This window comes from Mycteria americana, chromosome 3 (genome assembly GCF_035582795.1).
Source record: "Mycteria americana isolate JAX WOST 10 ecotype Jacksonville Zoo and Gardens chromosome 3, USCA_MyAme_1.0, whole genome shotgun sequence".
NCBI lineage: Eukaryota > Metazoa > Chordata > Aves > Ciconiiformes > Ciconiidae > Mycteria > Mycteria americana.
In genome coordinates, this window is record NC_134367.1 from 37,833,556 (window position 1) to 37,857,882 (window position 24,327).

A 24,327-nucleotide genomic window follows, 5' to 3' on the forward strand; every position below is an offset into this window, starting at 1 on the left:
AGAGCTTTGTCTTTGCAGTTTCTTGGGATGGTTACCCTCTTATTTCAAGGAAACTGATTCCATCAGTATTGCCTCTGAAATTTATGGTTTTTTGTGGTGCATTTAGGTAGACAGAATGGGTTGTGTGACAAGAACAACTAGCACATGCACTTTGAAAATCCTCTGATTTCCAAATAGTATCTAGGTCATATGATACCCACAGGCATGATTCATCCACCTGGGCTTTATGCCAGTCAGCAACTGCATGGATCTGACACTCCAGGAATACTGTAAAATTATTAAAGCTGTATTTTTTTCTTCAAGTAATGCTGTGGATGATAACTTTAAAAAATACAGCATATAATTTATAGTTCCTTTCTGAAAGAATTAATTTCATTAAGTAGATGCAAAAAGTACAGTATGGACTGAAGAGAATGCAGAGCAGACCTAGCTGAATGAGCCCAGGTAGCTTTCCTTGGCCCTACAGACTTTCATTTCAAAGGTTGCTATCTTGATATAAAGTCCTATTTGAGGCAGAAGTAGTCTTCACCTGAGTGTATCTGCTTGAAGCCCAGCTAGCTGTTAAGGGTTGATCTTAGCTAGCTACAATGAGCTAAAAACTGCCAGTGTTCTGCCTCTGTTAGGCTTTTGTATAAAGATGATAATCTCCTTGAGGGGCAGAAATCCCATACATTTAGTACAAACCTCATGCATTTTTTGGCAATGAAGTTAATTTTCAAGAGTTGAGATCATGCTTATTTTTAGGCATGTGTATTGTGCAGACAGACAGTCTTAATTAAAGATTCAACAAGCTTTGTTCAAGGAACCATCAAGCTGCATTTTTAAAAGATGTGTAGGTGTCTAGGAAAACAAAAATGTGTGTAGTTGGGGTGGTTTTTTTTTCTAGATGTACCAACATGTTTATCTCATTGAACACTTGTTGGAGCAGATTCTTCTGGGGCTTGCCAGGTTGCTTACCTTGCATTTCTAGATGCCTGTATACTTTAAAAATGTAGGCCCTAATGGCTTTGAAAACAAGCTACCTCTTTTAACTCCTGCTTCTGAAAAGTCTCATACAGATTATTTTTTTTAAAGCATCTTTAGAGAGTAAAGACTGAAATTCCCACAGCTGAGCTAAAGCAACAGCCTTCTAGAAATGAGGAAGTGGGATGGGAGAGGAGGAATGTTCTCAGGTTTGTAAGCATGTCTGGGTTATGGTGGACTTGCTCTGAGTATTGTTTTTTTTTTCTTTCTTTCATCTAGATAAAGAAGAGGCAGCAAGATGTTGTGAGGTTTCTGGAAGCCAATCGCATAGAGTTTGAAGAAGTGGATATCACAATGTCAGAGGAGAAAAGACAATGGATGTATAAAAATATTCCTGAAGATAGGCAGCCCGCACAAGGCAATCCACTGCCACCACAGATATTCAGTGATGATCGGTACTGTGGAGTAAGTAGCTGTTATGGCTGTCAATGAATGATACATTAGTATACCCTGTTGGCCATTTAAAAAGCCAGGACTTGCTGTTGAGCTTTCTCTAGTAGTACCTTAATTAATGGTGACAGTTCAGGGTGATAGGGGCAGGCGATGATCACACAGTGAAAATTGATATCATTCATCTGTAAATCCTAAAGTTGTCCTCAGCTGGTGGATTCCCTCCACAAATGTAAGGATTTTTAATGTCACATGCTTCACGTAAACCTGTTGACAGTAAAGTCCCTTGTGAAACCCCACTATAAGCTGGGGATTTATGGTTTTCTTGCTACTTGGGTCTAGTCCAAGCATAAAAATTCAGAAGGAAATCTTTGGCACAGTAAATGAGAACATTGGCTAGATTGAGTTATATTGTCATTGTAATTAAGCTCCGTCTCTGCTGCTGTCATAGTGTAAATTTCATTTATGCTCAGAGAACCCTTATGCAATCAGAGTCTCTAGGATAAATGAAAACTATTTGCTGTTTGAATTGTAGAACAGTTCTATTTTTCCCTGAAGCAAAGCAGCTCGAGACTTATCTTCCTCTGCTGAAAGACTGCTAAGCATGAGAGCCTGTGAATCTGACAACAGATTGATGGGTGGACTGGTTTCTCTGATGGTGTAAGCTGCAATAACACTTCCATCCGCTAGTGCAAGCTGAAGCGGTAGCCTTTGATATGTTAAGAGTGGCATCATATGAATGTTTTACTCTCCTGCTTAGCCAGCAATGGTATGCTGCAGCTCTGAGTCTTGGGCACTGTTGTAGTCTGGGAGAACCTTCCCAGAACTTTTACTCACCTTTGAACAACATGTTGTAAAAAGACCACAGCTGGGCCCTCTTTGCCTTGCTGCATCTTCAACCGTGTGACTTGTACATCCTTTAGGAGGCAGGTTGGAGGTACCTGTTGGACTAGCAAATGGGAAAAAGGGAGGTACGATGTGCCACCCTGGCTGCATCAGGAAGTGATTGGGTAAGGTTTGTCTGTGAATTCAGTAGGAGAATGAAATGGGGAAGAGGGTCTCTGTGGTTATAATAGCTGGACCAGAGTAAATGTGGGTATTGTGTGGGTTTCTGACTACGATGTGGTGGAGATACATCCAAGTTGGTTCTAACTTAGTCCCTGCCAGACTCAACGGTGCTGTAACTAAGCTGCTTCTGGCTGATGGAGTGTTCAGATCCGCTGAGAGCCTCTTGACTGCAGTGCAATTGTTAGCCTAATGTAGGAAGCGTATAAGAAGTGATTTAGGATCCTCTGCAGCAAACAGATTGGGTATGATGCAGCAGCTAACTGGCTTCTTGAAGCGAGGTATTTAACATTCCTCTAGTATGTTTTGTATTGGCCTTACTTTTTTACCTCAGCAGTATAACTCGTATCTTCCTACTTCTGGGTAAGAATGTCAGTTAAAGAATTGTATTTGGGACATGGAAGGGATTTTTGACCCTCACTTATGGAGCAGCCCCTCACTTAAAAATAACAACATTTACGTTGTTCTGTGTGATTTTAGTTTGCTGGGAAATACAATGTTCTAAGCTGTTGTTTCTTACCCTTTCAGCTTGTCTTTGTAGCATGTTTTAACCTAGTCTTAGAAATTGCTGTTTGGAATTAGCAAGGAAGATGTCATGCAACATGGGAGATGATCTTGTTAATCTGTCTGCTCAGCTGATAGCTGTTTTGGTTGAGCAGAGTTAATCCTATTACTAGACTTCACTGTCTGCATGAACATATTTAAAGAGCAAACATGCTTTGAAAGAAACTATTTTCTAGGATGAAGGAAGAAGTATGTGCAGGATCTCCAACATTCATCAGTTAGCCTACTGCATTAGTTAATGAAGTGCTTAGGTAATAGAGTGGAGGCAAAACATTAGGCAGGAGGCAAGGGAGATCAGTGCTGGAAAGGGGGTTAAAATATCACAATTAGATGAAGTCAGCAGACATTGCACAACTTGTCTGTCTTTGTCATTTCCACAGTGAATGTTTTCATATGTTCATCTTGACATAAATAATAAAAAATAATCACTATTAAATAACTTAAACTGAAAAAATACCCACTGAGTTTTCTGTTAGTTGGGTTAGTGAAAATTGTGGCTTACCATTCCTGATTTGTGTCCAGGCAATTTCTAATCCAATTTGCTCTATTAACAAACACTGTCTGTTTTTCTGCCTGCCAGTTCTACAGACTCACCAGGAAACTGCCTATGTACTCATTCTGGCTTATACATTGTTACTGACAATACAGACTTACTTATAATACAAAGTGGTCAGATCCATTGCTGTTCCTCTAAATGTGTGAGGGCTAGACAAGGCAAAGCAAAATAGGTACACTTTTTATTTCGTTCATGTTATTTCAATAGAGGTTCACAAGGATATGGTTTATGAGCTGTGACTCCATGTCATGTTCATAGCCATACTGGTTTTTATGTGTTAGTGAAAGCATTAATGTTTTTTTTTCTCTCTCCATTTTTGCTTTAGTAGAAAACTAAATGTGCACAAGGGTAGGATCTCAGAATAGATTTTTCTGGCTAGGACATTACCATTTGAAATAATCACTTTTTTCAGAATGTAACTGCAGTATAGAGTAAGTTTGTCTTCAGTGTTTTCAGTGAGTATCCAAAATGGGTTGGTGTCAGCCATCTGAACATGTGATAGCTGGTGTAAGGGGGGAGAACGGTACAAAAAGATGACCAATGCTTACTGGTTCACAAAACAAAATGTCTTGTACCACAGGAGGAGGGATCCTTCTGGTACCAACAGACAAACCCCATGTTTTGAAGTGTGAGCAAAACCTTGAAATTTTTCTGAGTCGATATAATCGCAAATATGATCATTAATCTGTCTTGTCCTTTTCTCAGTCTTCTGAGATGCACTCTCCAATTTTTCAGTAACAAGTTCTGCTAATGGATTTTGAAATAAAGTAGTCGGCAAGAACCATTTTTATTTCCTGTGAACAAGATAAGAGCTGTGAGCACACAAGAACACAAATCATTTTACTGATAATCCAGTGCTATGTCATAGCACTGACACTATGATAATGTAAATATTTTTATGACTTTGCAATCTGTTGTTTCATCTTAGTGACATTGCTATAACATTGTAAGTGTGTGAGAAAAGAGTCTACGTTTCAAACAAATCAGATACATGAACCTACTCTTCTAATTTACAGTAGTGTAAATCTGAAATTACTGCAGCTACCTTGCTCTAGTTAGTGCTATGTAAGAGTAAGGAAATGTTAGTGCCTAGTGCATGTTCCAAGAGGGAACTCGTACACTTTGCATAAAGAAAAGTAAAGTGGAGATGCTTTTGAAAAGATAAAAAAAAACAAACAAGTGGAGCCTTAGTAGGAGCTGGTGTGTTGCATTGGGTTGTTGGGCACTGAAATCAGTTACATTTTGCCTGGTTCCTTACAAGGCTCATCCTCAGTTAGTTTGAGTGGCTCCTGCTGTGGTACTTTCACATACAGCTATGGCATACACCTCAAATCATGGATTATTTTCCTGCAAGGTTAGATCTCCTTGTGGTACACACCAGGTTTCCCCATCCTCCTGCATTACCCACCAAGTGCACCCTGGTCCTTGAGCAACAGGCATCCCATGAAGGGGTTTGCCTTTTCCTGAGGAAGGAGCAACCCACACTGTCTTTCCCAAACACTGTTCTCCACAGCAGAGAGGCTCTTACCCACTTGACTTGTTTGATCATGGCTCATGTTTTGCATTCATTTCGCACCTGTTCAATGGCTTCGGTGGTCAGGTCCAACCCTCGATCACAAGGTGGTCTATACATTGCATCTCTTCCTAGGTGTCCTGATGTGTCATGGGCCCACTGAGCTATGAATAGCTCACCCTTATGTTCCCAGTCCAAGTCCACCTTAGCCATGTCAGTTCTGGCAGCCTGGTCTACCTGCTCCTTGTTTCCATGTTCTTTGGTGGCACGGCTCTTGGGTGTGTGAGTATCTACACACCCAAGAACAGAGCGAGGTTCTCTACCCAGGCAGCTATGTCTTGCCACAATGCAGCAGCCCAGGTGAGCTTACCTCTGAGCTGCCAGTTAGTCAGCTGTAGCTACCCCCACAGGGCATTTGCTGCCATCTGTGAGTCAGTGTAGAGATAGAGTACTGGCCACTTTTCTCTTTTGGCAATGCCTAAGGCAAGCTGGATAGCTTTCACTTCTGCAAATTGATTGCGCTCGATTTGCCTTTGCCTGTAACAGTTTCTGTGACTTGTCTTGTGGGAGTCCACACAGCAGCCTTCCACTTCTCATGTTTTCCCACAATATGACAGGACCCATTGGTAAATAGAGCATATTGTTTTTCATTTTCTGATAATTTATTATGCAGGAGGGCTTCTTTGACATGAGTCACCCCATTTGGGCGATGCTTCGAAATGTCTGCCTTCTGGCCAGTCCATGATCTCTTCCTCCTGCTCCCCCTCAGGAGGAGCTTCTTTCTCCTTTACTAAATGGGTCAACTTATGCTTCCGTTGTTTCTTCTTGACTGCAGGAACAACTGTTGTAGTTGAGAGTTGGGTTTCTGATTTAGCCATAATGTCTATTTGTATGTCCTCACATCCAAAGACCCTCACAGTATCCATTTGTATGTCCTCAGATCCAGAGACCCTCTCGCTCCTTTGAGCATAGGCATACGCCTACCCCAGGCCCCAACACAGTGCTGGAAGTTGTGTCTTTATGGTATATGCAAGGCATCCTTCCTTCAAGCAGTCTGCCAATTTAACAGGATTCCACGTTTGTTCAGGAGTGAAGTCCCAGACCATCGGAGGTGAAAACTGCTCTAGGCACCTGCTGAAATTCTCCCATACACCTTGCCACCGGGAACTGGTTGCCTCAGGGCACATTCCTGTGTGGCATTCCCAACTGGCTGGTTAACCTTACAAAAAGCCCAAATCAGCTTCACTGCACTCAACCAATATACCCTTCTGGTTACATAGAAGTGTTCAAGAAACTGAAGGGCTGTTGCACCAAGGGTGGAAACCTCTGTCCTGGAGCAGAGGAAGATGCCTTTCTTCATTTCCTCCACAAAGTGGCTCATGGAGGAGAATAGGAGAAAGGTGTAATTGCTAATTGTCTCTACGAGATGGTTCCTGGAGTACTGGGATGGCAGCAGTGCAGGGGCCAAATACCAGACTAGGCTCAAGGCCAATACGTTTATCATGGCTCTCCCAGGCAAAGCAAAAGATAGTGATAAACAACATGGCAAACAGCAAAAGCTGAAAACAGCCAATAACAAGCTCTCGAGTTTGATGTACAGGAAGAAAGGGAGCAAGCAGCAGAGCAACTGAGGGAAAAAACAAATCAGTATCAGGAACAAGCAAGTCAACATTGTGACCAGCAATACAGTCTGCCAAGTAACAGCTAAGCAGGTATAACAGCTGTAAATTCAGTCTAGCACACTCTGATCGAATCTGTCATTATCTCAAACCTTTTTGAGTCCCTGTTCAAAAGCCAAAAAGGACTGTTGTGGGTTGACCCCAGCCAGCAACCACACAGCTGCTTGCTCTCCCCCACTCCCTAGCAGGATGGTGGAGAAAACAGGAAGAGCAAAAGCAAGAGAACTCATGAGTTGAGATAAAGACAGTTTAATAAGTGAAAGAAAGGGAAAAAAACCCTAAGTGATGCAAACGCAATCACTCAGCATCTCCAAAAAGCAGACCAATGTCCAGCCAGTCTCTGAGCAATGGCTGCCTTGGAAGACAAACACTCCCCAGTTTTTTATGAGCATGATGTTATATAGTATGGAATATCCCTTTGGCCAATGGGGATCAGTTGTCCCAAGCTGTGTCTCCTCCCAGCCTCTTGCCCACTCCCAGCCTACTCTCTGCGGGCAGCAGGTGGGACCAGAGTGAGAAATGGAGAAGGCCTTGATGCTGTGCAAGCACTGCTTGGCAATAGCCAAAACATTGGTGTGTTATCAAGGCTGTTTTAGTTACAGATCCAAAACACAGCAGCATTGGGGTTGCTGTGAAGAAAGGTGATGCCATCCCAGCCAGACCCAGTAAAAACAGGAAGATGAAGACTGTAGTTTATTTTCGAAGTTTTTGCTAACTAAATCCTTTGCTTTCAAGGTTACAGAAAAATTTCTAAATACTCTATCTCCCATTGTGAATTTATTTTACACAGCCACATCAGTGATTTGGCATGTGAGTTATTCAGATTTTTCTAAAGTACTGCTGGTAGGATCCAACATAGTGCTAACTATCCAGTATCCTGCAAGTTAAAAACACTATTTAAAAGAATGAACAAATAATAACTTATCCTTACTTACTTGTTACTTACTGTTACCTTTTTTGCACAGACTATGGAAAGTCCAGATAGATGGAGAAATCACTGCAGATTGGTGCATTAGGGCCAGATTCACAAAGGGACTATAGCATGATGCCAAGCATTGAAATGCCAAAATTTTGGACAGGTGGTTTCTGGAGTGGAATTTGCAGTCCCTAGCTAGGGCTCTTATCTTCTTCACATGGTAGGTAAGGAGCCATAGGTACATGTATCCAAACAGGATCTGCAGCCAGCTGCAGCAAGCAAGAAATGCTGGAGAAGTGATGTCTGAAATTAGGCCTGTGCCTCACACCTCCCTCTTCTGCTTTCTCTGAAATCTCCACAATTGAATACACAATGCTTCTTAGACTAGAAGTGCCTCCTGGATCTTTCAGAAGATTGGAAATATCCACTTCCCAGTGAAACTGCACTCTAATTTTAACCTTACAAAGCTGCAAGTTAGCACTTTGAAACAGTGACAATTTTATATGCAGAAATCTGCCACTGATGTGAGACCGCCTGAAATTTAGGCCAACCAAAATTAAAAGGAAATCTGTTTCCAGGTGGGAGTTTGAGCTGAAGGGAAAATATTTACATAGCAGGCTGACTCTTTTTTTTTTCTGTTTTTTTTTTTTCTTGGGAGCTGCTCATGCTCATATGGTTTAGAGTGTTAGGGTAAGTCCTGACGGAGTGCCTAGTGGGCACAGCAGTAGAGACAGGGATATGTGATACTTATTGTTCTTCCCTGAAATGTAATATATGGGTATCAACTCCATCAAAACAGCAGCGAAGACCTGTAGACAAGAAAGAAATAAAATAGGCTGCTGAAAGAGGTGCAGTGTTCTTGAGAAACTATTCAATGCACAGGCAATTACAGTGGCACTGATTTCTTTGCACTGTTAACTATCAGTCTCTTCTGGTTTTTTTAAAGATCCTGGGAAGATTCATACACATTTCTTTTTCTTCCTTTTTTATATGTGTCAAATGACAAATCAGTAACTACTGACTGATAAGAGAAAGAAGAGGAAAGAGAGGATTTAACAAAACTGGCTAGAGGCCACCTCAGTGTTTCTGCCCTGGCTTGTCATTGGGGAGTTTGTCATTATTCTTGTGCCTACAGATAACAGCTTGCCTACAGCTTGAACTCTGTCTCTCTAGATCCTCAAGCAATGTGGCAGAATTCACCTTAGCATGCCTGTTGCAGTGTGTTTACTTCAGGACCTAGGGCAGTTGTGAGGCTAATTTGGTATTCAGCAAGTCTACATTCAGTTTCCTGCACCCTTGGAGATGTCTTACCCGACTCACTTAGCATCTTGGTGGTCTGGGTCTGTCTTTAGAAGAGGGATAATCTCGCTAAATAAAAGTTAGTGTGAATTGCTCAGAGATCATATAACAGCTGTTAATGATTGATGATGATGATGATGAAACTTTCCTGAATAATTATTTTTTCCATCAGAGGTAGAGTTTCCTGTATGGCCAGTTTAAGCTGTTTGTTTGAAATGGTTCTTAATTACCTTTTGCAGTTGCATTGGAGTAGTTTGTGACTCACGGGTGTCCACAGACCCTAGGCTGAACGTAAGTGTCCTGGGGCCAGTGACACAGCACTGTTTATCTTCCTGATTAAGCCCTTTTCTCAAGCAAGGAATATAGAAGGCAAAGCTGGCGTTGGAAAGCAACTCCTGCCCGTGGGTCTTCTGCATGTTAACAAGATACTGTTCAGACCATCCACAAGGTCTGTATGGTTGTAACTTACAGGCTATACCTATGCTTTTGCTGTCCACTTCACTACTTTTCTGCGTCATGAGGCAAAGAGCCTTAGTTCTGTGTGATACATACTCAATAAAAGGAAGCGTGGTATGAGAGGCAAAGTATAGAGTAGCCAGCCTGCCCAGTGTTAGAGCTTAAAAAACAGAAACTCCACAACTCAGTAAAAATAAAATAATCCAATAATTTTTTCTTCCCCAGAGCCGTTAGAACTGATATCAGTAATGTCTTAGTGCTGCTGTTCACCCTGTAGCAGAGAGAGTACATTCCTGTTGACGACCGCAGTTTTTATTTGGACTCTTTCCTCTCTGCTTTCTAAACTTCATGAATAGCTGTTTCAAGGTTAAGTAGCAGGTACTTTCTTGTAAACTATCCCACCACATAAAGATAATAGCTGTCAAAGATTTGATACATCTCTGGAGATAACTTGCTCTGTTTTCAGACACTCTGTTTCCTAAATATAATAATAGAGGGTGTTTATGTATTTTAAAACATTTAAAGGTGACCAATATAAAATTAGAATTGTCACCTTTACAGGAGATAGTAGAAAATACCACATTTTTTTTTCGTTTAGATTTTCATATTTATTACCTTGATGTTCTGCAGAACTTATGGGTAATCAGTAAGTGTGACAGAAGCTACTAATAATTTTGTTTGGGATCCTAATTCTCCTTTGCATGGGATGGAAAATTCCTGTTGTGCCATACTTTCTTAGGGAGAAGGGGTTTATTCTTGAAGGCATCATGACTACTTTGGTTAAAGTCTTTTATAAAGGGCCTGTTCTATTAAAATATACTGAGGAAAGGAAAGGAAAGCTTACTAGGTGACAGTAATACTTTGAGGGCACACAGTATTGCACAGGATATGGATGCAAGATGAAATAAGAAATTTAGTGCACCTCACTTTCACTTGTAGTCGTGCTAATATGATTAAGTTCTAAGACACACTTAGAAGACACAGCAAAGTTATAATCCATTTATAAGTGAAAAATGCTGTTAATACATTGCAGTGCCATTACAATTAGTGTGACTTTCTTCTTTCTTTAGTAGATTCACGTTTCTGTTCTTCTCTGAAGGAACCACCGAAAACAAAGGAAAGGTTGAAAAATTATTCTGCCGGTGTCCAATTCCTAAAATAAACAAGTGGAAGGGGGAAATCCGTATCTCACTTAGTGCTCTGAGATGTCACCTAATATTGATATGAGTAAAATGTTCTAAAAGAAAAAACAACCAACACGTGGTTGTCATGTCCCTTGTAAAGTTACAGGTACCTTAAAACATGTCCAAGTTAAAACATGTGCATGCAGAGCTTCTGTGTAGCACAGTCAATTTGTGTCTCTTAGCCATGATTTCATGTAAAAGGATGACTAACACAGTTAACTCCCTGCCATTTCAGTCCCTCCCTCTCTCAAACTCCTGTCGTGGTCTCATTTGACAAAATTCATATCCAAACAACTTGTAAAATAATATGAGCTCTAAGGTGCACAAAAGGGGGAGGTGGGACCTGTTATCATCCATAGCACTTACTGATTCTGCCACTAACTCCCCCTGAATATACCCCTGCCCCAGGTGGGCACTATGACAGTTTGAGGTCTTCAGTGCTTGGATGGGGGAAGCCCTTCTGCACTTTGACTCCCTGTCTTAGAGGTGAGGGATATCGGTTCTTAGGGAGTTGATGTCTGTGTACCCTGTCATGGTTGCTGGATGAATGGCAAACATCACATCGGCCTGAGTTTGTCATGTACTGTTCAAACAATAGAGCTGTAGCTGACATCTGCCTCCCTTTTATTAAAGCCTTTGTTTTTGGAAGCCTACAACAAGAGATTACTGAAATAAACATCTGGCCCTTACGAGAGGAGTAACAGGTTGCTTTGTAGACTCAATTGTATAAGCTCTTTAAAAATCCTGTGCAGAGATCTTATCAGAAGGTTAGCTAATTGAAAACTGTCATGTTTAGACTGTCCTGTGTTGTGCAGACAAGATCTTATTTTTGTATGTTTATATAATATTAAAAAAGACTCACACACGCTCGTTCTCCAAGGAGAGTTGTGCTGAGTAAGAGCTTTCCATTGTAATCCTCATCAGATCAGTAAATGAATGTCATCTGTCCTAGAGAACTGGACTGCCCTTTTCAGGAAGGATGCTAACAGTTCATTCTCAATGGCATGCAGTATTAACTCAGTCAGTAGCAGAGTGCTGATTCAATGCATTTAAGTTAGGAGTTCCCCATTATTACTTGTAAGAGCAATTACCTTGCCTCTTTTATAAGAATGAAGAGATCATAATCATATATTAAAATATTGCTGCCAAAGAGAAACAAATTCAAACAGCATGCCAATAGACTTATCTTTTAAGTGCTGTCCAATAATTAGTGCATTTTAAAAAATCTGTATAAAAAGTAGTGCAAGCTACATTTGGGCAGGTTCCTTGTCTTTCTGCTTCTTGGTGTGGTAAGCAATAAGGATTTGTCTGAGATGTGTAACAAGCTTGCTCTTTCTGTTGTTGCAAACTAAAAGCAAACAGCAACAAAGCCAGCTTGCTCTTTTAAAGAAACTTACTGGGAGGAATTTTATTCACAGTTACTGTCTTTGAAACTTCATTAGATATAATGTTCTCCTAATCTCAGTTGCAGTAATGGATAGACAGTGTCTGTATAATTGCTAATTGTAAATGCAGTCTACTTTGTGTTAATGTTTTACTTTGACCCAATGCCATCACACTAGTGTTATGTTCCTTGAAGCACAAATAATTATTTATGCTGAACTGCAGTACTGCCAATTTTAACTCTGGTGTGCAGTAAATAGTTTCTCCCAGCAGTGACAGTATTTATTTAAACAAGCCTCAGTGTACCTGCTTAACAAAATGCTGAGCCAAATTAATTATGGCAGTGTCTGTAATTGCATCACTACAGTGATCTGGTTTCCCAGCACCAGGAATACAACACACTTAAGGTCTCGACATCACAGCTGGGATACAGCTGCTGCTGTAGCCAAGTTGAGCTTTGTGAACTTGGCAGTTGCTGTTGAGAGAAGGAGAAGCTACCCTGGAAATGGGATTTCTAAGGAGAAGAGAATGCCCAAGGACCAACAGTTTTCCTGCTGGAGTAAATTGGCCTAAAACCCACATGAATGCCAGAAGGACATAAGGCATTTGTGTCATAATGAGGAATTAAATCCCAATTTCCTGAACGCTTGTCCACTATCTCAAAGACTAAGTTGCTCTTACTTCACTGTAGCATTTGGGCAGTGGATGGCTGTTGGGATTTCTGCATAATCTAGACATTAAGACAGTTCTCCTGCCTTTGATTAATCTGGTTTTAAAAAGGTGCAAAGCAACCACAGCACCTTTTGGTTTCAGGATAAACTGCAAGGACTCAGATTTTGAAAACAAAGCTATCTAAGTGTGAGGCTTGGGTTTGGTTTTTTTTCTTTTACCACCATACTAAGTGGACAATATCACTTGACTTTGCTGATTATTTTAAAATTTTGTGTAAGATACGACTTAAGATGACACAAGTGGCCTTAATGTGTGAGACTGAAGGTCCAGCTAGGCCAGTTTTGTCTCAACAGTGGCTGTAAGCATATGCCTAGGAAAGACTACAAGCGAGTCAAGCATATAAAATACTTCTGTTGAGTATTATCCCTGTCTTCAGCTATTTTTCTGAAACAAATATAACTTTAATGTATTTAGTAATTCTTATTACGTTTCTCTTTCATGAACTTCAGCCTTCTGGTGAAGCCATGTAACCATTTAGCATCCTTAGTGTGCTTTGGCAATGTGCACAATGGGTTCATTGAGCTCTGCATCTAGTACCAAATCATCCTGCCACCACAGTGAGCTTCACAGCCTTCCTCCCATTACCACCTGGGGTAACTTTGCTCCTGAAGACCTTTGCAGCCACAGCCTGCCTCTCTGTCCCGGTTTAGAGTCACTCAGCAGGAGCAGGGAAAGCAAAGAAGCGCTTTATGCCATGCCAGCAAGATTTTGCTTGTCTCTGTAGGTGAGCTGTTGAAACTTCAGTACAGTTAGCTTTGCTGATTTTCAACAAAGCATTCTGGTGGTAAAACAGAGGGGCTGTGTCTTGCTCAGACTACTTGGTGATCAAGCTGCCATTGGCTGTAAAAGTGAGGAGCTAGGCCTAAAGCAGTCAGGTGGCTGTTACCTTGTTAAGTAACCTTTTCTGACTTGAAATAGCTTTTACTTGCCAGTTATACTCCTGTCACTTCTCTATCCCCTCAAACCATCCTGAGATATATTTTTTCTCCTAACTGGCATTTGTCGTTCTCTGTAACATTTCATACCCTCGTCTTTGTGATTTGTCACCTGTATTTTTGTGGCTTTTCGACCTTTCCAGAGGGATTGAGCATCTGTACATCACTGATGATTCCTGTCCACTGTCTCTATGTCCCCTTAGTTTTAGTAGCCTTAATCAGATACTAACGTTGCCAGAATTTTATACATTAATAATGTGTAATTAGCAGCTCTGGAAAGCACCAAGGATCATAATTTAAAGCAATATGGTCAAAATTATATCTGTGCACATAGTTGCCTTTTGAAGTGGGGCAGTGGGTGGCAGTTTGCCATGCTCATATATTTTTAGGTTAACAGCGGCTTTCTGAATGCCTCCAGGGCGTCAGTGGGAACCACTTCCTTGCACAGCTGCAAAGCCGCAGCATCCTCTGGCTTGGTAGAGCTGCTTGGCCCACTAGCAAGGGAATTGTAGTAACTTGCTACTGGTGGTGAAGCCTGGTGCAGAAACAGGGAACCACTGCCTTGCCAAAAACAGTGGATGGTGGTGTCCTTCCTCTGTGGGAAGCAGAGTGTCCCACAGAGTTTTTCCAAGTGGAACCTGCTGGTTCGCAAGCGAGTTGGGCTCTTGCCTGTGTATGAAGCTCTCAGCTTACACTGAGCTTGGCACCATTTTCATTCTTCAGCCTCTGCATCTACTGCTGGTAGCAATGGGGTGTTCTTTAGGTGAGACAAGAATTTTCATGTCCTCACCCATGAATTTAGTGTCTTTACATGTGGCCCAAATCTGCACAGACTTTCTCTCCTTAAAAAGGTAAGGTCAAAGGCAGGATGTTTTTGGAACATCTGTTATCTTGCCTTTATTACAGGGAAGGCCAGGGATGCCCACTTTGAACTCCTACCACATGCCAAAGCAAAACCGATGAGTCCTTGAGACCGTGGACCTTGAGATCATGCTTCTCAAAAATCTCTTAAGAAACTACCATACTGAAGTGATTTCTTTCAACTTTTATAGGACTGTTATGCATTTTTATAACGTTTTTCCCATATTTGAATATTTTGGGATCATATGTTTTCATTGCAGACATTAGTAGGAAAATTCTCCTATTTAAAATTTTACTGCTACTTTATCTAAAAGCATGATGCTTCTACCCCTATCCCCCATGAAAATAAGAAAGTGGCAATAGCATTTTAATATGTTTTGCAATGCAGATACTTCAAAACGTCAGGGACATTGCTTCTGGTAGATAATCTCTTGCGGTTATTAAATATTCTGCTCCTTTTAAAATGAATCAGTCCACTGGGTTTTGTGCTCTTTCAAACATACACTTACTCAGTTTAGCTCATTGTTTAACCTCACAGTTTTTTCAGCAAGTGAATCCAGGTTTGATAATCTGTGAAAATGTGGAAAAAACATACTAAATCAGGCCTGGGTACTTCTGGAAGTAAAAATTGATAACTAGCACTTGCAGAAACCTTTTTATGATTAAGGCTTAATTTACTGTACAGAGGTTAAGGTAAACAGATGTTCACAGATATTGGTGTATTAGCTGAGTCACAAAGTCACTTTCAGAGCCAGGAATGCAGCCTTATTTCTTATGGCACTATTTTCAGGCTGTGAATCCTCCCCTACTCTGTTTTTCCTTCCAATTTATTAACAAAGAGTGAAAAACCCATGGTCTTAGAGCAGTGATGGTTTTAGAGCTAATTGAAGTACTAGGATTAAGACACTTCAGGAGAACCCCAGAACTTGAAAACGGTGATGAGAGATGATGACTCACCTGAACAAACAGAGAGCCTTCTCTTGGACAAACTGTTGAGACAAACAGGTGTCTGGGGGTTCATGAAAACTGCCTGTGTGCTTAGGAGGAAAGCGTGCTCTTGGCAGGGAGTGAAAATGATGTGCCTCTGCAGGAATGCTTGCAATAGCTGCCTGCCTGCAGGTTGGCTGCTTATAGTTTACAGGGCTGTAATGAGCAGCTTAAGGCAATTTAAACCTGCCCTGGTATTAAGGGGGTGCCCTTGTTCTTCTCGCTGTGGGTTGTACTCATCCACTGCTCCCCTACCTTGAGCTCCAGACATAGTGTGACTCACTTGTAGATGAACCCAGTGGAGAAAATTAAGGTTATTTCCTAGTTAGATCAGGCGCTGTCTTCACATGTGGTTGCGTGTATAGCTCATGTCCCTCGTGGCTTTTCATCTGCTTGAGCAGAGACAGGCTGGGCCTTTTTCAGGTTTAACAGCATCCATGCAGTTTTTCACGTCAAAGGCTTAATCAAACATCCTTCTGCAGAGCTTCAATATTACTTACTACTCCTCTAGGTATTCAATGATTACATTGTCCTCTTTTCATCCATGGCATTGTTGGGGTTGCTTTCAGTACTGTTTCAGCTTATGCCATGGCCTAGTTGTGAGATCTGTCTTTTATTTGGATTTACTTTTTGGCTATTAATTGTGAATTTACGTTAAATCAGAAATTAGCATCAGTTCATCACCTTTAATGATTTTTTAATTGAGGTAAATGTGTCTATTTCCTCTGTTTAATTATGTGTTTAATTTCAATGTTAGGTAGAACAGATCATACCTAAAATTAACAGTGAGGGAACTTAAAACTGTGTCTAATATGTTCATATGTTAGCATTTTAAAAAGTAATGGTTATAGTTCTGTGCTCATAATGATAAGAAGCATCATTTCCCCTGGCAGGGAAAGCAAATAAACTTGACTCTTCCCATAGAGTGAAGTGACTAGATGATATTCATTGGAAATTATGTATCACGCATAGAGAAAACTGTGGAACTGAAAACTAGATAGAAGAAATGCGTCTTGTACTCAGCACCAGTGAGGTGAGGCTACACCTTGAATACTGTGTTCAGTTTTGGGCCCCTCACTACAAGAGAGACATTGAGGTGCTGGAGCGTGTCCAGAGAAGGGCAACGAAGCTGGTGGAGGGTCTGGAGCAGAAGTCTTGTGAGGAGCGGCTGAGGGAACTGGGGTTGTTTAGCCTGGAGAAAAGGAGGCTGAGGGGAGACCTTATCGCCCTCCACAACTACCTGAAAAGAGGTTGTAGCAAGGTTGGTGTCAGTCTCCTCCCCCAAGTAACAAGTGATAGGATGAGAGGAAACAGCCTCAACTTGTGCCAGGGGAGGTTTAGATTGGATATTCGGAAAAATGTCTTCACCGAAAGGGTTGTCAAGCATTGGAACAGGCTGCCCAGGGAAGTGGTTGAGTCACCATCCCTGGAGGTATTTAAAAGACATGCAGACATGGCGCTTAGGGTTTAGTGGTTTAGTGGTGGGCTTGGCAGTGTTAGGTTAATGGTTGGACTCAATGATCTTAAAGGTCTTTTCCAACGTAAATGATTCTATGATTCTATATATATATGTGTATGAAAGCTGAAAGGATCAGCAGACATAAAGCTTAGTCCTGGAATACTGACTTATTCCCTGAGTCTATAGCACAGCAGCCTTTTAAGAAGGCGACGACAAAAAGCCATGCTAAGAAATATGGAGTTCAGCTGCCTTAGGACTACTGTTCTTGGAGGTTTCCATTTTAGGAAGTATTTTGTTTGCTAAAATACAAATTGGAAACCCGGTCAGAAACTTATTTGCATTGTTAGGCAGTTAAATACCTTTAAAATACATCCACAATAGATTTCCTTTGAATGCAAGTCCAGTTTGTATTTTCCTGTCAAATAAAGTAGTGAAAGGTGTTGTAGTTAGAGAATTTATGTGGGTTTTTTGCCATTGTAGTTGGTGATATCATTGCAGTTTAGAACAGCTTTTAGGTTTGCATAGGAGAATATGGGTAAGTAACAGTATTTTCTTGAGCATTATTACATATCACCCTTTAGTCTAATATATGATGTGGTAAGATCAATCAGGAAAACATGAATACAAATGTTGAGTCATCTTTTTTTTTTTTTCTCTTTAGGATTACGATGGCTTTTTTGAATCAAAAGAGAGCAACACTGTCTTCTCCTTTCTTGGATTGAAACCTACTTTGGCATCAAAGGTCAGTGTAGTATTGCAGACTTTTCATGGAATTCTTGAAATATTGAGATTGAATTTTCTTTGAACCAAAAGAACTCTTGTGTGTTCAGATGCACCACTGCCTTGATCCATACCTTGTCCATATCAGATTCATGCTAATGAGGTAATTGAAACTGTTGCCATGAGAAGCAAAGCATTTAAATGAAACCAAGCTTATGCATGGGAGTTAATTTGAGACAGCAGATAAATGAAGTTTAAAGAATACATTCTCCTTCACATTATCAATGTAAATTGAAAGCAACTGACTGAATTATAACAGGAGACAGAACTAGAATCTTAATCACTGGAATATCTGTAGCTTATGTCACCAAAACATCATCTTACTGGGCCAACCTGGTATAATGGCTCAACCAGGACAGCATTTATTTATTAGGCATTAATTTATTTTTTTTTAAATGCTGAAATGCTGGAGCAGTCAGGAGTTATAGCAACTTTCTGGATAAGAATTAAGTTTTAACAAATACATATATACAGGTTAGAACACAAACCCAGTTAACATCTTTCTGTTGAGGGCAGTATAATAGAGGAGTTTTTATTGCCATATGGAAGCCTGGACACTTGTTCAAAGAGACTGTACAGTGCACTTTTGGGCAGTAGGTCAGACACATAGGTGAGGATTTTTCTTCTCTTGGCCACTGTAGATACAGCTGTGTTTGGTAGTAGTACTGTTTCAGGCCTGGATGGTAGCTCTTGCATGCCTATAGAGTTCCTCTTCTGCCAGGGATTCATTTATTTCTGGACCCCATGAGGGAGAGGAGTAGGAGGGAACCTCAGCAGGGAACTGCAAAAGCAGGTTATTTTGGCAGCCTCGCTTCAAGCTTTGTAGCTTGAAGAACTAGTCCTAGGAAAAAGATGATGTCCTACAGAAATCAGAAATAGCAGCTTCTATGCAGCTCTGTTACTGGGAAATAACCTGTTGTAGGCCTGGAGGAGTGTCTCTATAAACTTGGCCAGATCACTGCTTCAGTCTGGTAGTACTTCAGAGTGATGCATCCTCGGCTGCTGTGTGGACCAGGGTTAGGGGCACCTTATATGTGAAGGTCACAGACACAGGAGACGAGAATTTATTCATAGCATTAATAATTTTTTTTTTTTTTCCTTTTCTTTTAAACAGGAGTCAGAACCCTAGAAAGCCTATCTGAAGTATCGACAAGCACATCTCCTGGATTAATGACCCTGTTCTTCTGCACACAACAGCTTCCCTAATGGATCACTGTGATAGAGCAAACATGCATCATTAGTAGTAGTCTGCTTGCCATGGGACGGTGCTCTCCAATAATGTGGAGTTAATAACATGTATATGAAGCAGGATTAAGGCCGGGCTACTCATCTTCCTTTTTAAAAATACTCATTGTTTATGTTTCACTTTTGTCTTTGGATTGCTTTTGCAACTGGCACTGATATTCTAACAGACATGTATGTTTGAGAATAAGGAGTGGAAGTGTAGGGCTTCTATTGTTCATGGATATACTGATATAGGCAGATTCCTTACCTTTTTCCCAACTACTGTAGTTGAAATTAGCTCATCATGATAGTTAAAGTGCTGGTGGTTATTAGAATGTTTGTGCTGGCTATGATCCAGAAGGTAAAAATCATCAATCTTAAGATCTCAGTCTAAGCCAATAACTGCTGTATTTTTGCTCTACATTTATTTATTGTAATGTTTATGCTAGATCATGTTTATTTTAAGAGACATGGGCTGTTAACCTTGTTCATGAAAACTTGATTTGTCTAATGATGCACATTGCAACTGGCTGTTTAAAAACAGTTGCTATCATGGAGGAGGTGCCAAAATGAAATATTCGGACGTGGTTCCTGTTCCAAATGCGGGTGAAATGTGCAGTAAAACACTTGGTGGAAAATACTGGGTAGTTCAGAAGAAGAGGTCTCATAGCTAATGATAATATTGTTATCTCTTAACTGAGAAAGACTTAACACCCAAAGTTGGAGCTGTATAGTTGGGCTGTCTTAAAATGAAATTTTGTCAAAACCTTGAGTTTACCTTCAATAGCGCACAGCTCCACCATTAGCCACATGAAAGTCAGGGGGATGCTTTGAGAGCCAGGTCTCAGTCCCACAGATGGTTAAACACTCTACCATGGTCCAAGAGCACACCTAATTTGCCCAGCTGTTGTCCTGGTTATATCCCCAGGTATGGAAATGTGGAGGTGCCTCAAAGACAATGAGAAACCTGAGTGTGTGCTTTGCTGGATGAGGCCACAATGGTCAGCTCAGGTGAGGAACAGGAGCCAAGTAAAGGAAGTGGAGATTGTTTCAGTGGGGCTGCATTGATGCACATAGCAGAACTTAAGCCCATGACTTTCCAGTCACCATTATAAAACATATTCTAGACAGAAGTCAAATTGCATTATGCATTTTGAATCATCTGGCTATGAAAATAACAGCTATGCTGTAATGTAGCTTTTACTCAAGTGATTTCATAATGACAGGGTAGTGCCATTCCAATAAATGTCCTTATGTCTTTGGGTAAATGAAAGACAACCATTATGTGGGAAACCTTCTTTGCAATCACAGCATCACTCAGACTGTGTGGCTTGAAGGAAGCCAAACTTGTAAAAAGTGTCAGAAAGCAACACTGCCTGTGCAACAAATCACATGTTCTGTTAAAATCAGTAACAGTGGCATCCGAGGCATGTTAGTTGGCAGGGACAACTGGAGGTCATCTTGTCCAGCATTGTCAAAATCAGGGCTAACACGAACACTAGCTCGGATCAGATATGAGTTTGTCTAGCAGAGTCTTAAAAATATCCAAAGATGAAGATCTCTAGGTAACCTGTGCCAGTGCTGCAGTACTCTCCTAGTGAAAACTTTCTTTTAACATCCAGCCTCAACTCCTAGGCTGTAATTTGTGGCTGTTGCCTTTGCTATGTTTTCTGGCACTTACAGGAAGAGACTGGCTCCATCTTTTTTGTAACTGCCCTCAAGATAGTTGTAGGCTACCATTAGATCACCTCTTAGCCTTCTTCTTACCAGACTAAACAAACCTGGCTTCCTCAACCTCTCTTTGCAGGCTGTGTGCTTTAGGCCCCTGGCTGCTTTGCTTTGGTGGAGCGCTACTCTTTCCAGTTTGTTCACATCCCTCTTGAACTGGGAGAAGGTCCCAAAATGATATTTCAGATGTGGCCTCACCGGTGCTGAGTAGAGGGGGATAATAACTTTCCTCAGCCTGCAGGCCACACTTCTCCTGAAGTAGCGCACTGCATGCTTTCCCCTATTTGCAGTGAGTACATTGCTGGCTTATGATCAACCTGGCATTCACTAAAATCTCCAGGTCCCTTCAGCAGGGGTATTACTCTGTCAGTTGCTTCCCAGCCCATACTGATGCCTCGCCACCCCTAAGGGCAGAACTTTCTACTTGTCCGTATCAAACTTCATGAGGTTTCTGCTGGCCCAGGTCTCAAGGTTATTGAGGTGCCACTGGACTGAAGCTCTGCCAGCTGTTACCAACCACTGAATCACGTTCAGGTGTCATTCACAGATTTGCTGAGGGTGCACGCTAGGTCATCATCCAAGTCCCTGCTGAAGATGCTGAACAATAGGAGAAATGTAGCCTCGCAGATTTTGGACAAGGGCTTACTCACGACTACAGAGGCATGACATGAACAATGTTCATGACTACCAGTTGCTGGAGTAAAGAACAGGTTACCTTCCTGTTCGTGTTGTCTCAGCTACAAACTGCTTACAGCTGGGTGGCTTTTCCCTCTAGTACAAAGGCAAGAAAGCTTTAAAAAAGGAGATGTTAAAGGAGTCCATCCATAAATCAGTTTCTCTTCGGATCCTCTGATGGCTCCTCAGCTCAGTTAAAGGGCTAGATGGAACAAGAGCACACACAGATTTCAAGTCCATGGTTGTATTTACTGGTCAAAATCTTAGCTACAGCACCTTCTCTAGAGGAATCCTGAATGGGAGTTGATAACATGCATATACAAATATGTATATACATTTTTAAGAATCATATTGTCTGTGGTAAGTTATTTTGACATTCTTGTCACCAATCCCATATTTTCGTGAGACTTGAACCTCAGTATAGGAAGGGAATGTGACATGAGGTGGAGCTGTAGGTTGTTAACTTCACCTAGTTCAATATAACTGTTCCTGAAAAAAGTGAAAGAAAAATACTTAACTTTGCAAATGCATACAGATATAAATTTACATAATTACGCAGTTGATTACAGAGAAGCCATCCTGGATTTGTCATGTACTTGATATGTTGTAAACTTTGAGAACTGCCTGAATTCCCAGTTTTGAAAAACTTAGACCTAAGTGTGTAAGTATATACATACCAGTAATCCTGGGCAAAATCCCAGGCTTACTGATGTGAAAGGCAAAACCACACTGATTTCTCCAGGGATGAAATTAGTTTCACAAAACTCCTCTTGAATTTTGCTAATTGTAGAATAGAAGCCTCCTGTTCAGTGGAAAGCTAGTCATGTTACAGCTGTTAGGTAAACCTAGCTTATTTCAGAGCACGCATGTGGGCATAATCAGTTGTATGGAGGACAACACTAGCTCCAAAGATATCCTGCTTGCTTGCATGGATCGGCAGTGTCAGTCCCTTAGAATATGTGCTTTTGAATTATAAGTGGCTAGTTTAAAAACAAAAAAGTATATATGTTGCTTGAATGTGACTTTGGTCTGTTGTGCAACAGCCTTATTTTTGTAATTAAAGCAAGTAGAGTTCTAGTTTGTTACACAAGATGATCTGAAATTTTTTAAACCAGTTTTGCAATAATGAAATGTAACTATCAGGTAACTGAAGAGGTCTGTGGAAACTAGAGCCATTTATTTAAAGAAATAGCAAATTCTTAATTCTGTTTAAAATACTTGCATATAAAGGTATGCTTGAGAACCAAATGATCCTGATTTTTAGCTAATACTTGTAACTACCCCACTTTTTAAAAGGGAGAGCAGTGTGAATTAAACTGTAAATCTTTGTACCTAGCTAAAGTTGCTGTGTGGGCTGACGTGCATGCACACATTCACTGTATCAGTGGCTTTGACAGAGGTGTTTTTGTTTGTGCCACACACTACTGGATAGTGCCTTGCCAGAAAGAGGACCGTTTCTGTAGGGTCTTCTTAGATGTGCTTAAACGTTGAACGGAGAAAGGGGTAGTTTCTATACTGCTATTTTTTTAATAATGCAGTAAATTGATTTTGAGGCTTGAGTCAAAAGACACACGCTTTGTAAGGTTGGGACAGATTTTGATGAGTCTTCTGAACTCTGTTTTTTTCTTAGTGTGGCTTTCTCTTTTTTTTTCCTTTTCCTTTTTGTTGACTGTCTAGAATCAAACCTTCAAAGGGAAGTGGACCTGGAGTAAAGCCCCTAAATCCCTGTTTACACTTTAAAGTAACTATCTGATTCAAGTGTTGAGCAGCCCAAGTGCTATCACTGAAATGAAGAGGAGCTACCAAGCTCTCAGTGGATTTCTTGGTTGTCCTTCCCTGCCCTGTCCCCCCATCAGGCCATTTATTTAGGGAGTCCAATTCTGGGAATACCATGATTCAGAAGTAGGACCCTCAGATTTTAGGCAGTGCGTTGTGGCACTTCATAGGAGTGCAGGAGTGAGGAGTGCATCGCCAGGAAAGTGCCAAGTCCCATTAGTCTTCAGTGGCTTGTCCACTGATTTCACCAGATCTTGGCGCGAGCAGTGGGAGGAGGAGGGAGCCCCAGGTGTTTGCTCTGCACGCAGAGTGGGAGTGGAAGACACGGTGTGGAATGGCCCACGGCTTGTTGACAGCACCCTGAGCAGCGGTCCTCACAGGGGCCCTTGGCTGCCAGTGCCGCGTGTGAAACCACACAGCGCCGCTCTCCACAGGACTCCACCTGCATCATGGCCCATCCTTCACCTCTCGCTCCCTAAGAATTTGGGAGGGAAAATGGGGAAGAGCTTCTTAAGAGCAGTCCTTCAGCCAGGGCAGGTCTGGCTTACTCTTTTCTTCCTGTTCTTTACCTCTTCCTCATGTGCTTCGTCCTGTCCCACGTAGACCTACCTGCGAGCAAAACTTCCACTCCCGACCATTTGTAACACCCCTGTGAGGTTGCAAACACAGAGCTGGTGTTCACCTTCACGGCGTCAGTGTTTCGTAACTCAGTGGGGGAAGGAGCACGTTGCATCCTAGGCCGCGTACACGTGGAGTTTTAAATTATATATTAAAATCGTGTTCGTCTAATAAAAAACATAATTCAAAAAAGACATTTGAACTGTGTTGTATGTGCCAAAGAAAACAATGAAAAAATACGAGTCTTTATCCTTGCTGCAGCTCCCTCTGGTGACAGCCTGGTGCTGTGGCTCGGGCAGCCCCGGCAGCTGGAAGCACTGCAGAGCTCTTCGCCTGGGGTGGGTGAGCCTGACTCTGTAAGATGCTGAGCGCCTCTGATCCCTGTTACTCGGTGGGAATTGCAGGGTGCAGAATACCTCCTAGGTTAGGGTCTAGGTCCTCCCCAGGTAAATAGTAGTAAAGAAAAAAAGAAGGGATGATTTATCGTCTTCCATTTTTGTGCTTGGGTTAGTTGATAAATACCA

At 41.3% G+C, this 24,327-nt stretch overlaps 1 protein-coding gene across 1 annotated transcript in view; it reads left to right on the plus strand.

The window, feature by feature from the left end:
- Positions 1 to 24,004, plus strand: part of SH3BGRL2 (SH3 domain binding glutamate rich protein like 2) — a 47,449-nt gene extending 23,445 nt beyond the window's left edge. Inside the window, exons 2-4 of the mRNA XM_075497153.1 lie at positions 1,243 to 1,428; positions 17,664 to 17,744; positions 18,897 to 24,004. Of these exons, the coding sequence (XP_075353268.1) occupies positions 1,243 to 1,428; positions 17,664 to 17,744; positions 18,897 to 18,911 (282 nt within the window). The 3' untranslated portion in view covers positions 18,912 to 24,004. The remainder of the gene's footprint in view (positions 1 to 1,242; positions 1,429 to 17,663; positions 17,745 to 18,896) is intronic.
- The last annotated feature ends 323 nt before the right edge of the window (positions 24,005 to 24,327 follow it).